General features: G+C 40.6%; 1 protein-coding gene across 1 annotated transcript in view; it reads left to right on the top strand.

Annotated features, from left to right (window-relative positions):
* mob3c (MOB kinase activator 3C) overlaps positions 1 to 18,865 on the top strand; it is a 35,600-nt gene that overhangs the window by 4,777 nt on the left and 11,958 nt on the right. Inside the window, exons 3-4 of the mRNA XM_033028795.1 lie at positions 443 to 1,006; positions 15,006 to 15,208. Coding sequence (XP_032884686.1) covers positions 589 to 1,006; positions 15,006 to 15,208 — 621 coding nt within the window. The 5' untranslated portion in view covers positions 443 to 588. The remainder of the gene's footprint in view (positions 1 to 442; positions 1,007 to 15,005; positions 15,209 to 18,865) is intronic.

The following is an 18,865-nucleotide window of genomic DNA, read 5'->3' as shown; positions in this document are numbered from 1 at the left end:
CAGGTTAAGCAATGATTGCGGAAAGAGAAACCAAGTTAATGTTTCAGGTTGAAACCCCTTTAACAGCGTTTCCATGTCCTTAGCTAATTTGAAGTCCAATGGGCCTTGGTACATTCAGTGTGTTTACTTGCTTTTCTCATGTTTTAAATGCTGAAGAATTTGGGGTTTTATTTTTATTTCCCTCAATTATTTGGCTTCCTTGAGTGTTCCTGGTTGGTCTATATGGTCTATATATTATCCTCCTTCGACTGCTGATCTTCTTGTATCTGTGTGATTTTTTACCCTTTAGTTTTCAGTTTATATTAATTATTTTAACAAAGAATTGCACTATTAGCAACAATCATTATATAAAAGGAACTTTAATGTAAGGTGGATTGACATTTAGTTGGTTACTATAATAAAAAAACTCCAATTGACAAATATAATTTTCACTTTCTTACAGAAAATTCAGTTTGCCACATCAACTGTGGAGAATGAACTGAGTGGGCCATCTATGCATCTACCTGTCAACATTATCAGGACAAGTAAATTGCTTCTATGTTGAATTGTTTTTAAGAGAGAAACATTCCTTTTTACACCTCGTTGAAGATGGCTCTTTGCCTGAAACAAGTCTTCAATAAAGATAGGACATTTCGACCCCGGAAGAGGTTCGAGCCAGGAACCCAACGGTTTGAGTTGTATAAGAAAGCTCAGGCTTCACTTAAATCTGGGGTTGATCTCAAGACGGTAGTCCAACTTCCTGCAGGGGAAAACCTCAACGATTGGATTGCAGTGAACACTGTAGACTTCTTCAATCGAATCAACCTCATCTATGGTACTATTTGTGACTTTTGCACAGCAAGGAGCTGTCCCATCATGTCAGGAGGGCTGAAATATGAATACAGGTGGCAGGACGAACACAAGTATAAGCGGCCAACCAAAGTGACTGCTCCACAATATATGCATTTGCTCATGGACTGGATTGAGACCCTGATCAATGATGAGATGAACTTCCCCACCAGAGTTGGTAAGATTTCTGACAGTAAAAACTAAAAGGTTGAATACGTTGAAGGTAGTGATGAGCTTTAAATTAATATTGGCAGAATCAGATAAGTTCTGAATGTAAATATTCGTCGTCGGAATTTGCAACATCAAAGGATGTACATTGACCTAAGATTTGGTTGTTGGTTGCCTATAGTTCAATCAAAAATCAATCTATAGGCACAGATAAAGTATTGCAAATTCTGGCAACTGTTGGTGAGTTTTATTTTGCTTATTAACTTTTTTGAGGCTCAAGCAGCATAGCATAATGTCAGAAAGTTGTTTCTGGTCTTCTATTAAGCAGCCCAAGTTAAATAAATCTGAATATTTTATTACTGATGTGGTTTAAAATGCATGAAAACATCTAAAGCTGTGGAATTCCACATTGGGGGATTTGTCCCTTAACTTTCTGGTGTGCCTATACTTTTAGTCCTTGAGTATTAATTACTTTTTATAATAATTCTTACTGAAGCAGTGGCACATATTTCAACCATTTATAATTAAAAAATAATAATTATAACTTTTAAGAATTCACACATGAGGGTACTTTGGAATATTGCACACCAATTTTGGATATCAATCCACTTTCAGGCAGTCTTGAAGTAAATCTGGGATTAAATTGGGGCAGCACATTTACCAGGCAACCCAAATCACTTCTTTCAAGGAGAAATGGTGAAGCATGTGGAGAGCATGAAAAAACGCACCAGAAATCCTTAAGGGATGACTGGTAGCCTCTTCCCAAAATGTACATTTTTAAAAGGCTGCATTGTTATCCAGAAAAAAGGGTGTATAAAATCATGAGAGGAATAGATAGGGTAAATGCACAGAGCAGGGGGAATCGAGAACCAGAGGACATAGGTTTAAGGTGAGGAGGGAAAGATTAAATAGGAACCTGAGTGGTAACTTTTTTACTCAAAGGGTGGTGGGTGCATGGAACGAGCTGCCAGAGGAGGTAGTTGAGGCAGGTACTATTGCGACGTTTAAGAAACATTAAAACAGGTACATGGATAGGATAGGTTTAGAGGGATATGGACCAAATGAGGGCAGGTCAGACAAGTGTAGATGGGGCATGGCTTGGGCAAGTTGGGCCAAAGGGCCTGTTTCCACATTATATGACTCTGACTATGACTAAAAACAAAATTGTGGCCAAAAGAAACATATTCCCCCCAAAAGGTTTTAGTCTGATACCAAACTATACTTGTTCCCTGGCATTTGCTTGACCTTAGGTCCCTATAAACTCTTGCAGAACCCAGATGATTGTCCTCAGCAGACCAGCAAGCTGTTACGGACATCTGTTTGATATCTCCATCTTGAAGAGAAGATATTAATGGGCTTATACCTGGAAGCAGTTTGGCTGTCCAACTGTCATGTTGGGCATGTTTTTTAGAGATACAACGTGAAAACAGGCCCTTCAGCCCATTGAACTCGTGTTGACCAATGATCACTAGCTCTATGTTATCCCAGTTTCGCATCCTACACACTAGTGGCAATTTATAGAAGCTAATTAACCAACAAACCTGCAAGCGTTTGGAATGTGGGAGGAAACCAGAGCACATGAAGAAAACCCACGCGGTCACAGGGAGAATGTGCAATCTCCATATTGACAGCACCCATAGTCAGGATCGAACCCCGGTCTCTGGCGTTGTAAGGTAGTAACTCTACCAGTGTACCATTTGAAGCCCGTCATTCTTTGGACAGAATGGAAGCTTTACTTATGGTTGTTCAGATGCTTCTAGTAAATCATTCTATGCATTTGTTCCTTAGGTGAAAGAACGTGTTACCCGAATTGCCTTTGCTTGTTCTTTACTTAATGTCTAGATCTAAACTGAGCAACTACAAACCAGATCAGATGAAATAATGCAAAACCTCCACCACTGCTAGACTTGCCTCTTATATTCCAGTAGAACATCTTAACTTTTTTTGTGTATAAAACTGTGGGTGTAACTTTGCGACCAGAGCACTAGTTATAAAGGAGACTGCAGATGCTGCAATCTGGAGGCAAAAATCAAACAGCCAGACAAACTCAGTGAGTCAAGCAGCATTTGTGGAGGCAACATGTCGATATTTCATGTGGAGACCTGATGTACGGTCTTGTCCTGAAGCCTTGACCATCCCTTTGCCTTTGTAGATGCTGCTCAACCCACAAAGTTCTCCCAGCAGTTTTCTTTTCACTCGTTAGAAAGAATTGCTGCAAAGTAAGCTAGATGCAGGGAGGATAATTGGTGATCTGACTTTATTCTGCTGTGTAAGTATTCCTAGATTTATTTTAATACTGACCTTTGACAAGCTGATGTCGCACAGCCAGGAGCAGCCCTAAAGCAAATTTCTGTACTGGCTAACAGCCAAGGCTAGAGAAAATAACATAGAAATGCCAGTACAGCAGAATTAAGCAGCTGGTTTCCGTAGAATCGTAGAAAAAGGTTGCATGTGAGAAAATTGTTATCTGGAAAATGGCATTGTTAATACATGGGGATTTGATCAATTTCCATCATTATCGCATGGCTTAAAATCTTCAGTATATGCAGAAGTCAAACAATGCAATTTACTTGGTGATGGATTTAGAAAAACAATCTAGAGTTTGATGATAGGAAATAATAATAATAATAATATACTTTATTTATAAAGCGCTTTAAACAACCACAGTTGCCACAAAGTGCTGTACATGAGAACAGCATTTACGGTTATTACAAACCATTAAAAACCATTAAAAACCGTAAAACGAAGGACTAAAAACAGTAAAAATTAAAAGACATTAAAAGCACTAAGAACAGGAGCAATGTCTCAGCCAGTGTCGAAAGCCAGAGAATAAAAATGAGTTTTTAGGGAGGATTTGAAGATGGACAGTGAGGGGGCCTGTCTGATGTGCAACGGCAAGGTGTTCCAAAGTGCCGGAGCAGCAACAGAAAAGGCTCTATCCCCTCTGAGCTTCCGCTTAGACCTTGGTACCTCATTGTTTTAGGGACCACAAATATGCTTGCTGGAACAGAATTCTTTGAGGAAAATGTTAGCAGATCTGTTTTTTGAGAAGAAGAGACGGAGTCCCAGATGTTGAGTATGTAGAATTGAGCTATATCAGATTTTATTTCTATAGACAGATTTTTAATAGCTAAAAATCTTATCACTTAAAATGATTTCCAACTGTTGATTAAATTCATGGCAGTTTAACAGAGAAACAATTGAAAAATCATCTATGTTTAATCCTAGGAGGATCACCAAACAACAATCAGCCAACTAAAAAGGTTTGAGAACATAATTAAGAAAATAATAAATCTTCTGCTTAAAAAAAATGGCCAAAGCAATGGTCTGGCATCATTGGTGGACAAGTTATTGGAAAGACTTGAAGAGACAGTAAATAACCAAAGAAAGTCAATGTGGATAGGAAGTTCAAAATTCAAAAGCTATAGGAGCAGAATTAGGCCATTGTGGACATTAGGCCATTAGGTGGTAGTGGAGGCAGATACGATAGTGGTGTCTAATGAGATAAGATCAGTTCAGCTGGCATCATGCTACGCATCATAGGTCTGAAGAAAGGTCTCGACCCGAAACGTCACCCATTCCTTCTCTCCAGAGGCGCTGCCTGTCCCACTGAGTTACTCCAGCACTTTGTATCTATCTTTAATTTAAACCAGCATCTGCACTTCTTTCCTACACAGCTAAGCATCATGTTTGGCACAAACCTGTACCACTCCTGTACCATTCAGTGCTGCACTATTATACGTTCTCTGAATTGTGCCCAATCCAGTTTCCGTAAAACAGTGGCTGTTAAACCAAAATATGATGATAAAATGCTCAGTAATGTTCTGCATTGTGAATGGTGTTATGTAGATGCACATCTTTCTTATTTATGTAGCTTGCAAACAAAATGGCATTCCTCTGAGAGAGAATTTAGTTTCAAGTAGCACGTGCTTTCCGGTGTGATACTGTAAGTGATAGAATTCCAGGAGCTTGGCAGAATTCATTTTCAGTGCCTCATTCCATTATTGCATGACAACCATGAACATTTCCTCTCGTAAGTAGATTAATAAAGCCATGCCAATCAACATTAGTGACTGTCACAGAGATTTGAAGCATTTTTTTGTGTGACTGAAAATGGCATCTGTAATTTTGTTCCAGATGTTCCAGAATTCAGCAAGGAATTAAATACAATCCAACTCTTAAACCCAAATGGATTTTTAAATTCTAATTTTCTCCGTGCAATTTTAATAAATTAGGAGAATTCTGTGATGATACAAACTGAACATTTTTCCTTCGGAGGTCATCTAGATATCCCGAATGGCCCTTGTTTTGCTTGGCATATTTTGTTGGATTTTAATTCCTTGCTATGTGAGAATTGATCAAGGGTGCACATTTCAGGATGTTCAAAGCTAACACCCAACATAAGTTTCTCTCTTCGCTTTTATAGCTGGTCTTCCTCTGCGAAAGATCAAGAACTTCTCACTCTGCTTCTGCAAATTTATTCTTATCCCTTATGAAGGATTTATTAACTGGCGAACTACACTTAACTATTTGCTCTTTACTGCTACTGACTCACAGCTGCTGTTATGTGGCCATATCTAATTCCTTTCCTTTTCCAAAACAAATTAATATACCTCGTATTAATCTAATCATACAACTTCAATTTTAAAAAGTCCTAAAGGGTAGGGAAGTAACCAATGCACGATTTGAGGGATGATCCAAGCCTATCTTTTTTTCTCAGATATAAATTATTAGTGTCCACAGAAGCTATGATTTTATTGAATGCAGATGGGACATCCCAAAGACATGTGGGTTTGTAGGTTCATTGGCATCTGTAAATTGCCCCTGCTGCGTAGGGAGCGAAAGACAAAGTGGGATAACATAGAACTAGAATCGATGATTGGCATGGACTCGATGGGCTGTAGAAATCCAGTTTCCATGCTGTACCTTTAAAACAAAAGTTCAGCGGAAGGAGGTCTGATCCACGACCTAATCTCGCCTAATAGTAAAATACTATCCCATTGGACCCTTTGGATCTGATTTTGAACAATACCCATTCTGGTGAATGTTTAGGTCATAAGGAATAGGAGTAGAATTAGGCCATTCGACCCATCAAGTCTACTCCACCATTCAATCATGGCTGATCTACCTCTCCATCCTAAATCTATTCTCCTGCCTTCTCCCCATAAACTCACCTGTACTAATCAAGAATCTGTCTATCTCAGCCTTAAAAATATCGACTGCCTTGGCCTCTACAGCTTTCTGTGGCAAAGAATTCCACAGATTCACCACCCTCTGACTAAAGACGTTTCTCCTCATTTCCTTCCTAAAAGAACGTCCTTTAATTCTGAGGCTATGACCTCTAGTTCTAGACTCTCCCACTAATGGAAACATCCTCTCCACATCCACTCTATCCAAGCTTTTCACTATTCTGTATGTTTCAATGAGGTCCCCCTCATTCTTGTAAGTACAGGCCCAGTGCCGACAAACGCTCATCATTGGTTAATCTACTTATTCCTGGGATCATTCTTGTAAACCTCCTCTGGCCCATCTCCAGACCCAGCACATCCTTCCTCAGATATGGTGCCCATGGTTCCTCAGATATGGTTTAAAGCCTCCTCTCTCACTGCAAGGTCACCATTCATTCAAATTCCCACCTGATACAGAGCTGAAGGCAGGCTTCCAGTAATGTGATTGTCTTTATTACAAAATAGATTTGCAATTGAAGATTTATTCTGATTCGGTTTCAGTGTTTAAATATGTTGGCCTGATGAGCATCTTTCCACATACAGGACGAGCCAAGATCCTCTTTGTTGTTATGAATCCTGTGAAGTCTGTGATTGAAGAGTAAAGTGAAACTTTCCTCATGATGAAATGGGGATATTCCAGGGTAAAATTAGTACAGGAACCTTCCAAGGACTGAATGATTACATAACACTGTTATTTGTTCACATTGAGATCATGCTATACACATCACTGCAGAAGCAGAACTGATGCACATGGCGCTGACACACATAAAATTCTGATCACTCCACAATATGAATGACCAGTAAATATGTGAATTTCCTTCATTTTATAGAATGCTTCAACCCATAAATTTTAATCTAGTGTATGTTCCCAGTTAATGACCTTGAATTACTCCTAATAGGTATCACTGTTTAGGCCTCTCCGCATTTTATATGCATCAACTCTCTCTCCCTTCAGTCTTCTGCACTGATGAATGTTGTTGGGGTACACAGATGATGTTGAGCACAAGGCGTGAGCAGACAACAGGACATGTTCTTTGTACCTCAATCTAGCCCCTCATACCGATTGCGATCTCCTTTCCCGCACCACCACCACCAATCTCCTGCCCACACTTCACTTGATTGTTGTTGTTGTTGCCATTCTTTAATCCCATGATTTCTCTACCCCATCTCCAACCTCTTCTAATCTAATAGCCTGTCATCACCTTCCTCCAATCTTTTCCACTTCAAACTCCTTACTTCCTCCAATACATAGAAACATAGAAACATAGAAATTAGGTGCAGGAGTCGGCCATTCGGCCCTTCGAGCCTGCACCGCCATTCAATATGATCATGGCTGATCATCCAACTCAGTATCCCGTACCTGCCTTCTCTCCATACCCTCTGATCCCCTTAGCCACAAGGGCCACATCTAACTCCCTCTTAAATATAGCCAATGAACTGGCCTCGACTACCCTCTGTGGCAGGGAGTTCCAGAGATTCACCACTCTCTGTGTGAAAAATGTTCTTCTCATCTCGGTTTTAAAGGATTTCCCCCTTATCCTTAAGCTGTGACCCCTTGTCCTGGACTTCCCCAACATCGGGAGCAATCTTCCTGCATCTAGCCTGTCCAACCCCTTAAGAATTTTGTAAGTTTCTATAAGATCCCCTCTCAATCTCCTAAATTCTAGAGAGTATAAACCAAGTCTATCCAGTCTTTCTTCATAAGACAGTCCTGACATCCCAGGAATCAGTCTGGTGAACCTTCTCTGCACTCCCTCTATGGCAATAATGTCCTTCCTCAGATTTGGAGACCAAAACTGTACGCAATACTCCAGGTGTGGTCTCACCAATACCCTGGTCTCTCCTCTCTCCCACCCTCTTCCTCCATTATCCATCTGAATTCCATTGTGGATCTCCAAGCTCCTGCCACCACTCCCCTTCCTATATAATCTGAAAGCTGGTATGAATGGCTGAGAGGGGGTTTGATGGATATGCAGCCATACGCAAGAGAGATTCAGGGCTGTGGGGGTGATTCTTTACTCAGAGAGTGGTAGCTGTGTGGAATGAGCTTCCAGTGGAAGTGGTGGAGGCAGGTTCGATTTTATCATTTAAAAATAAATTGGATAGGTAAATGGATGGGAAAGGAATGGAGGTTTATGGTCTGAGTGCAGGTAGATGGGACAAGGGGAAAATAAGCGTTTGGCACGGACTTGAAGGGCCGAGATGGCCTGTTTTCCGTGCTGTAATTGTTATATGGTTATATGGTTATATGCAAGCCCTCCACAAGGAGATTTGCATCTAAGGAAAGTGCTTCCTATTTATGACATGGAGTTGAACTGCTGAATGGCCATGTCTCTTCTGAGTCTCTTCCTGGATAATTACAACATATTAACTTCCCTTATCTATACTAATCAGTGCAATTATGGGAAGTCAATCAGTCAGCAGCAAGAAGCACAATCCAGAAATAATCTATGTGCTGTTAACAGGACAGATAACACCTTGCAACTGGATGGGTGGAGTTCTTGGAACAGTCAATAGAGTTGATAGCAAGAGATAGAAGTTTCTTTAAGAAGTGCACATTTCACTGGTTCTTTATCCATTCCCGCTGTCGTTGGCACACAACAACTGTGCTACGTATCTGATGGATACAGTGCAGCCACTCACTTTCTTCAATAACTCTTCATCCTTGTTTCATAAGGGATCCAAAAAAATAAAACGTTGTGAGAGCAAGTAACCTATATGAGAAAATGATCTGTAAAAGTCTCCAGCTTGAAAATGATCTGTAAAAGTCTCCAGCTTGAAAATAATATTCTTCTTTTTTTTTCCAACGGCAGTGTGTAATGAATTTGCGAGCTATGAAAGAAAATAAATCTTGTTGACAACTTAGAAATCACTGCAGGCAGTAATATTGAATGGATGCAGAACACATTGTTTCATATTGCATTCTATGAGTTGGTGATAGACCGTTAATTGGTTTTAACTTATTGAAATACACAACACATCTTTTTCTGGTTTAAATACCTGTAATCCATCCAGGAGACATTAAATATTTGACTTTCAAGATGGTATTTCAGCAGAATCCAAACTGGTGGAAAATGGACAGAGTAAAGAATTTGAAAATGAAAACCTGCTCGGTCTGTCCTCAGATCTCTGTTCTTGCCAATCCTCTGTATTTCACATGTGGTGTGGGCGAGGGGAGGGGTGTGTGGGTAGGGGGGAGAGAGCTCGGAGAAAAGACGGGGGAAGTGTGCGGTATTACAGGGGAGGGGGCAGAAGCCAGCGAGGGGGACTAGAGGGGAAGAGGCTGCGATGGGGACTCACAGTGGGCGCTTCGTTCTCCTCCACATGGCTTGTGGATTCAGCCCCGCTTCCGGGGCTTTATTCCCCAGCAGGGCCAGAAGGGGCGTTACCTTCATGGTGACTGACAGGTGAGAAGACCCATCTGCTGATCTCACGATTTTTTTAAACCTTCATAATTTTTGTAATCTTCCACCGATCGGAACAAAACTTGGTGCTCTTGGAGCAGAGGAGAACGGTGAGTAAGGTGGCGAGTGATCTTAGCAATATATGGTAGCGCTTTTGCGCAAATTTTAAAATAACGCAGACAGGAAGTGGTCAAGATGAGAGTTTTAGTAATAGCATAGATAGATAGATAGATAGATAGATAGATAGATAGATAGATAGATAGATAGATAGATAGATAGATAGATAGTCACTGCATTGATAACCACCCAATCTGCCTTTTCACCACCCATCATTCCCATGCCCTTAGTTGATCTTTGCTCACTGAAGGTGGAAATGAGTGTTGATTGGACTACTTGCAGAGAAGAAATTCCAACCTGCCCAATATATTAGCAACTGAGCTCAGTAGTAGGAAAATGTGCGGATTCTAAAACTAGTACAATGAAGGGCAGGGTAAAGCTTCAACCTTCACTGGTGGGAGTGTTCGACTGATTGATACTTGCGATTGATGTTGTTAAATCAAAAGTCTGTGCTTGGATGGGGTTCAAGTTCTCTGACCCAGAGGTGGGAGAGTACCTTCGCAAATTGGTGGGAAAGCTGACCAGCAATCATCCCAAACACTAGCATTATTCTTCACACTAGAAACTATTTCCAATTTCCAATAACCTATAAACCTCTACGTCTTTGGAGTGTGGGAGGAAACTGGAGCATGTGGAGAAAAGCCATGTGGTCATAGGGAGAACGTACAAACTCTGTACATACAGTACCCGTGGTCAGGATCGAATCCAGGTCTCTGGCGCTGTAAGGCAGCAACCCTACCCCTGTACTACTGTGATTATTGGCCGCAACTCAACTTGCCTGCCTAATTGCCATAAACCTCGATTGTATAACCAAAGAAATGGATGTTAGAGAATGGTCTATTTTAAAAAATCCAAATGCTACTCTAATTTCCCTCATATTAGATTTGCTAATGTAAAGAACAAAAAGCACTTATATTTAAGCAGAAACCATTAATTTGAAAGTATGCATTAAAATTACCACTTGACAATTAAGGTGTTAATGGATTATCTCTGTCATGCTTTGATTGAGAATTAATTAAAACACACACATGCTGTTTTCCATGTGAATAACAGTTGCATAATAAATAACCTGAATCCACATTCATAATATAGAGCATATTTAATTTGAGAGTAAAAGCAGTTGTAAAAGTACAGCTCTCCATCAGCTCTGCATAAGTGCTTATTTTACAAAGCAGATGAATGAAGATTTTATAATATTTTGACTGAGTGAGGTTTTGGTTTCATTCACTTTGCAAAGTGATTTAAAGTGACCAGTGGATATTGTTCATCATCATCTTCTGCTTTTGCCTTCTTGTCACAAACTTATAGCTTGCATTTTGTCCTGAGTATTTCAGATTAATCTTCCAGTTTCTATCCCTCTTTAAACCTGCCAATTATCATCTTGTGATGAGAATTTCGCTCTGTCAGTAATATGCTCTCACCCAGTCTCTTTCAACTCACACATCAAATTCTTGTGGACTCTCAAGATATTACCTTCTCCTTCAATCTCTACAGAACATGTCCGTTCATTTGATAAACAAGTTGATTGGTTCTTGAGCTCAGTCATTCACCATGTACCTCCAGCCAGAGCACCAACAATGTTCAGTTTAGTTTAGTTTATTGTCACGTGTACCGAGGTACAGTGAAAAACTTTTGTTGTGCGATAAGCAGTCAGCAAAAAGACAATACATGATTATAATCGAGCCATCCACACTGTACAGATTCATAATAAAGGGAATAATGTTTAGTGCAAGATAAAGTCCAGTAAAGTCCGATTAAAGATGGTCTGAGGATCTCCAGTGAGATAGATGGTAGTTCAGGACCCTTCTCTAGTTATTGATAGGGTGGTTCAGTTGCCTAATAACAACTGGGAAGAAGTTGGCCCTGAATTTGGAAGAGTGTTTTCACACTTCTGTACCTCTTGACTGATGGGAGAGGGGAGAAAAGGGGGTGACTGGGGTGAGACACATCCTTGATTATGCTAGTGGCCTTGCTAAGTCATTGTGAAGTGTAAAATGAGCCAATGGAAGGGAGGTTGGTTTGTGTGATGGTCTGGACTGCGTCCACAATTCTCTTCAAATTATTGTGGTCTTGGATGGAGCTGTTCCCAAACCATTCTGCGATTCATCCCGATAAAATGCTTTCTGTGATGGTGGGAGAAGTTGGTGAGAGTTGCTAAGGTCATGTCGAACTTCCTGAGCCTTCATTATCTCACTTCTATTCATTGCTTGTGTGAACTGGAGTACTTACCAGTAGCATACAGGAAGGAAATGTCAGCATAGATCATTACTGCTATTCCCTGCCTATGTGACATGTTCTACTGTGCTTGGTAGAAGCGAAGCCTTGAGCCAAAGAGTTCAACATGTGTGGGTATAAAAAGCAGGCTGCCTTGCACATTACAACCAGCTATCTGTATAGGAAGAAACTGCAGATGCTGGTTTACACCGAAGATAGACACAAAAAGCTTGGGAAACTCAGCGAAATAGGCAATATGTCTGGAGAAAAAGAATAGGTGCCATTTTGGCTCTGAAGAAGGGTCTCGACCCGTAACATCACCTATTCCTTTTCTCCAGAGATGTTGCCTGACCTGCTGAGTTACTCCAGCTTTTTGTGTCTACAACCTGTTCCTCACAGAAGTGCCAGCTCGCAATTAGCACAATCTCCCACATATGTCTTAATATTCCTCAGAAAACTTAGAAATCTTGATTTTGTTTAGAAAACATGAATTAACTGCTCATTTACAATTATTACATTTATTGGCATTTAGGGTTTTGTTATTACTCAAGATTTCATCTTCCAAAAATATAACCAAATTTCCTGTTTCTTTTTTTTTTTGGGGGGGGGGGGGGGGGGAGGAACAAAAAAATAAGTTAACTTTATCTGGCAGTTAGAAGGCATGGGCTCAGATTTTAAAATCACATGATGTCTCCCAATAAAATGGAGAAACACAGAACTACAGATGCTGGTTTAAAAAAAAGACAAAGTGCTAGAGTAACTCGGCGGGTCAGGCAGCATCACTGGAGAAAATGAATAGATGATCTTTTGGGTTGGGATCCTTCTTCAGACTGATGTAGGTCACATTTCAGGTCAGGACCCTTATTCAGACTGGTGGAGTCAGGAGAAGGGTTCCGACCCAAAATCTCACCCATGTTCTCCAGAGATGCTGAGTTACTCCAGCACACCAACGGTATCAAGGGTTATGGGGAGAAGGCCGGAAAATGGGATTAGGATGCAGAGATCAACCATGATTGGATGGCAGAGTAGACTTGATGGGCCGAATGGCCCAATTCTACTCCTATAACTTGTGAACTTTGTGTCTTTTAAAATGTTTTCCAGTGTGGTTTTTGGGTACCTGGCTCATTAGATCTTCTGTTAGACACAAAATGCTGGAGTAACTCAGCGGGACAGGCAGCAGATCAGGGACTCCTTCTCTGGAGAGAAGGAATGGGTGACGTTTTGGGTCGAGACCCTTCATCAGACTGATGTCAGGGGAGTGTGTGGTGCAGAGATAAAATGTAGTCGGAGACAGTGAGACTGGGGGCGAACTGGGAAGGGGAGGGGGGGAATGTAGAGAGTGGGAAAGCAAGGGCTACTTGAAGTTAGAGAAGTCAATGTTCATACTGCTGGGGTGCAAGCTACCCAAGCGAAATATGAGGTGCTGTTTCTCTAATTTGTGCTGGGCCTCATTGACAATGGAGGAGGCCCAGAGATTAATCTTCTCCTCTTATTATTTTCTCTTTCCTGGCTTCTTGGCTATCCTATTGGAGGATGCCTCTCCTACCACATGTATTTGTACAACTCATGATTCAGTGATAACAAGTGGGCTAAAGGACCACTCCAGAGTACATAATCTGGCAACCTCGAGCAATGGTGAGATTCGACTCCTGGAGGTGGTGCATTTAATTGAAATGTTGAACCAGGGTTCTGTTTACTTTCTCGGGTGGACTTAAAATATACCATGTGCTGGTTTGAAAAAAGCCAGGGTGTTACTTTGATGAGCTAGACAATAGTTATTCCTCAACCAATCTTACTAAAACAGATTATCTGTTGTGTGGAAACATTTTGAAATGAATTAACACAAAATAAAGAACATGGAAACCTTCCAACAAATAGTTTGACAAAGCTAAACACAAAATACTGGAGTAACTCAGTGGGTCAGGCAGCAACCTTGAAGAACATGGATGAGCAACATTTCAGTTCACCCAAGGTAGACAAAAATGCTGGAGAAATTCAGCGGGTGAGGCAACATCTATGGAGCAACGGAAAAAGGCAACGTTTCGGGTCGAGACCCTTCTTCAGACTTTCAGTTCACCTATTGATGTTCTCCAGGGTTGCTGCCTAACTCACTGAGTTACTCCAACAATTTGATCTATCTTTGGTATAAATCCCTGCAACTGCAATTCCGTGTTATTACAAAAGTTTGACCGATCAGTTTGATTTGTGTCCATGGGCTGAAAGGCTTCCTTTTCAGCCATATAAAATCTACCATTCTACTGTTTGAAATAATTCTGCAAAATTTAGCATTAGGGCAGCTGTCCAGCTATTATTGCAGAATTAATAGTGGGAGAACTGTGTTTATTATTTTGGTTTGTTCAATACAAATTTTATTCCTTAAATGTTAACTTTGAGGAACCATTGGGAATAGACTGTATGCTTTTTCTGTTCTATAATTGTAGCAAATAATACTGCATTTCCTTTTGCAATTTTGAAGACCATGAAAGGTCCTTGTAACTAGAAAATATGGATCCAGTTGAGGTTGAGGAGCCAAGCAGATTAGTTGGGTCATAAATATGTCAAAGAATAAAACAGGATTTTTGTTCAAGAGGGAATTGAAATATAAGGAAATCATGCTAAATCTGCATCAAACCTTGGATAGATCATTTGATGCATGTCATTTGCGATGCCTTATTATAAAAACAATGTGGAGGCACTGAGATGGTGCAGTGAATTGTACCGGAAATGCATGAGTCTACATATCAGCAAAAGATAAACAATCTTGAGCTTTTATCGCTTTAAAAAAGGATTCCATTGTCCTTCAAAATGACGAAGGACTTTGATAGAGTGGATTCAGAGAGAATGTTTTCACTTGCGAGAAAGAACAAAACGCGAGGCTTCAATATAAGATAGTCTCTGCGAAATCCAAAAGGAAATTCTGAAAATAAAATTCTACTGCCTTAGAGGAGGAATAAAAGTAGAACTCTTAAAACTTTGGAGGATGTCTTATATGTACGAGGGTTTCTTTTTCCTACTATTTTTAATTTTCCTGTGTCCTTTTTGTTAGGTGTTCCTTTTCCAAGAAACTTCATGCAACTCTGTAAGAAAATACTCACTCGGCTTTTCCGAGTCTTTGTTCATGTTTACATCCACCACTTTGATCGGATTACCACGATGGGAGCCGAAGCCCACGTCAATACGTGCTACAAACATTTCTACTACTTTGTGACTGAGTTTGACCTGATTGATGAGCGGGAGCTGGAGCCTCTGGTATGTTTATTTATATTTATTGTTTGGAGAACGTAAAAACTCTATACAGACAACCCCCATAGTCAGGATCAAACCTGTGTCTACGGCATTGTAAGGCAGCAACTCTACCGCTCCCGCTACGGATGTTAGAATATGGGAGATGAGAGAATGAAATACTATGATAAAATATTCCTCCATTCACGTGGCTATTTAAAAGCCTCCTAAATGCCACTGTTGCTTTTTCCTCCGGCAACTTCTTTGGCAATGCGTTCCAGGCACCCACCCCTCAGTGTGTAAAAATAAAATGTCCTGCACATCCCCTTTCAATGTTGTTCCTCACCTTAAACCTATGGCCTCTAGCCTTTGACGTTTCCACCCTGGATAAAAGGTTCTGATTGTCTACCCCATCTATGCATCTCATATTAACATTATCATTCATTGGGCTCCTGTCTGTTGCATAATGTTAAACGGTGTCTTGGATTAATTTTTGTTTTGTGCTAATGCACAGCAAATCTTTTGCAGTGCTGCATCTTTTCTGTTGCATATGACCTATTATTGATCATCGATCCCCCGTTATTGTAGAATAATTACATTATTAGGCCATTCTCTTTGTCGTCTTCTGGGTTGGTTGATGCCAGCTTCCATTCATCTGATGGCCTTGTGTCTTCTAACCTTTAATGGCTCCTGGTTAAGAAAACCAATATCTCCTAATTTAACAAATATAACAACTGCTCTTGTGTGGCACTCTGGATGTTTTGTTGCATTGCAGGTTCTTCATTTGTTGGGCATTTTCTTGGTGGAAATAAACATTCTTAAATTTGCAACATTGGAGCCAATGGAAATATTTTATTTTGGGTTGGAGAACATGTACCATTGTGAAAATGAGAAGGGGCCATCGCAAAAGCACAGGTCTTAATTAACAAGAAGATAAATTGCAAGATGATTGCTCTATCATTGTAGTTATCATCTTTGAACGGTCAGATTTGCAAACATATTATATACTGGGAGCAGAAAGTTATAATGTATTTAGGAGAATTTTTAATCAATAAAAGAATAATACTGCAAATTAACATGGGGGCTACTTCAGGATATATATTTCTGTAAGTGAGTAGTTTTTACCATGAAATTCTACATTGCGTGTGTGGCTTTCTCTTTGCTAAAATAATGGATAAGCTGAACATGGCTCCCCTTTGAGGTTGATTTCAAAGCTATGGTGAAATCCAAAAAAAAAGAAAATGATTAGTGCTGTAGTTTTTACATTGTTCAAATATTTATTTTCCCTTTAATTCCTTTATAGACCTGAATTTCACAACAACTAACAACTGGCTTTAGTTTTGGAATGGAAATAGCCCTTGATAATAAAATACTTTTTGCTTCAATATCTCTCCAACACTAGGCTTATTAATTTTCAGATGTTGTCAATGCTTTCTAGATTTTACCAGTTTTTAGTTACCCCAAGAAATGGCTTGGGTAAAGTCCTCTCGTGAGGCATAGACTGTATGAACACATGAAAAAATAAAATAATCAGCTTGATTAATTGATGACTCTCACATTAAAACCGCAGGAGGTAACTATGACTTTGGATGATGGTATAATAGTAAGATTAAGCGAGAACTTACCAGTTTGAAGTTTGATCTGTATTTTATGAGGAGTTACGATGAGGGATTACGTGAAGAAGCCCGCCAGGACGCATGCGTGTCATTCTTCAAAGCAGCGGTGTGAAATCACAGATAACTGTAATGACTAAACATAGTAAGATTAGATCAGTTGAGTATATGATCAAGGGTGGGAGCGGAGGGCACGTAATCCCTCATCGTAACTCCTCATAAAATACCGATCAAACTTCAAACTGGTAAGTTCTCGTTTAATCTTACTATTTTACTTCGGAGTCACGTGAGTGACTACGTGAAGATTTTAAAGCTCTGTGATTTCATGCCATGGAAACGAGTCCATGCATCACGTCTGCCTTGATGACTGTAGGAGGAATTGTGTTAACATAATTTGGACATGAATTCGACATTGAAATCATAACATTTTTTAACCCCTTTTTATGGGTTTAAATTAATTTACAGAACTTAAAATTGTTTCTGCAAACGTTCCAGGTTTCATTACTGGTTTGTTGTAAAATAGTTGGAATGTTTTTTCCCCTGACTATCCTGCTGCCTTGAGGATTTGGTCCATTGGTACATCCAACTGTATCGCTGCTGATGTAGCTGCAGCCCTGGTGGAATGAGATTTAAAAATATTAGTATCCACCCCAGCCTGTGTTAGCACCTGTTTCAGCCATCTTGAGATGGTCTGGATCGTCACTCTTTTGTGTGGTTGCTTGTGGCTGACCAGAAGTGCCTTCTCATTGCCTCTTATGATTTTTGTTTTCTCCATGTATAACGACAAATGTCTTACTATACAGAGACGGTCATCTGTTGGGTATGACCTAAATTGTATATTGAGGCCTGCTGATCCCTGTCTGTTCTGCTTTATACAATACAATACAATTCAATTTATTGTCATTTGGACCCCTTGAGGTCCAAACGAAATGTCGTTTCTGCAGCCATACATTACAAACAAATAGACCCAAGACACAACATAATTTACATAAACATCCATCACATTGCTGTGATGGAAGGCCAAAAAAACTTATCTCTCCACTGCACTCTCCCCCCCGATGTCAGAGTCAAAGTCAAAGTCAAAGCCCCCGGCGGGCGATGGCGATTGTCCCGCGGCCATTAAAGCCACGCCGGGTGATGCAAGGCCGCGCACCGGGTCTTGGTGTTAGAGCCCCCGGCGTGCGCTCGCAGTCCCGCGGCCATTCCAAGCCGCGTGGGGCGGTGATGTAAGGCCCCGCTCCAGGTGCTCTTCAACCCCGCAACTCGGGCGGGAGAAGTCGCCGTTGCGGGAGCCCTGAAAAGCGGTTTCCCTCCAGGAGACTAATTCATAGATATGAAACGTAATATTTTCAGTTGAGGAAGTCATGTTGTCCAGTCTTAGTTAATGCAGTGACTGTACCCTCTGTGCCGTGACCAATGCCATTAGCATGACTGTTTTTAATGTCGGTCTGTATAGGGACAGAGCTGTTGCTGGAGACCAATTCCTGAGTATCTTCAGGACAATACTTACATCCCATATTTGGGAGTACCTGGTTCTTGGGGGATTAGTATTAAAAATTCCCCTCATAAGTTTTGTTACCAGTGGGTGAGTCCCAACGGAGTAACGCTCTGTCCCCTGCCATAGGTAAGTCGATAGGGCACTTCTTGCGCAGTTGATGGCACTGTAACTGCGCCCCTCATCATAATGGAGGCCTGCCAGATATTCCAGAACAGACGGGATGTTCATGTCTCTGTGGGTGATGTTGTTTTTGTGACAATGCATCTCCCACTTCCTGATATAGACCAGATACTTTTTTTGGTTGGCTGTCTTTGGACCGCCGAGATCATGTTCACTGTTCGGTCCGTCAGTCCCAGTTGTGGTAGAGGTGTTTTTAAACTCTACAAATTAATAAGTTCAAATGGTTATGGCATGGGTGGCTATCCCTTGTTACAGGATGTAGCAATAAATCTGGTCTATGTGGGATGGTGATACATGGTTCTAATACCATGTTTAGTACCACTGGGAACCATGGTTGAGTAGGCCAATCGGGTACTACCAAAATACCAGACGCAGAGTCTTGTTGTATTTTCC

The sequence above is a fragment of the Amblyraja radiata genome, chromosome 10, assembly GCF_010909765.2.
Source record: "Amblyraja radiata isolate CabotCenter1 chromosome 10, sAmbRad1.1.pri, whole genome shotgun sequence".
NCBI classification, from domain to species: domain Eukaryota; kingdom Metazoa; phylum Chordata; class Chondrichthyes; order Rajiformes; family Rajidae; genus Amblyraja; species Amblyraja radiata.
This window is presented reverse-complemented; position numbering and strand designations above follow the sequence as displayed.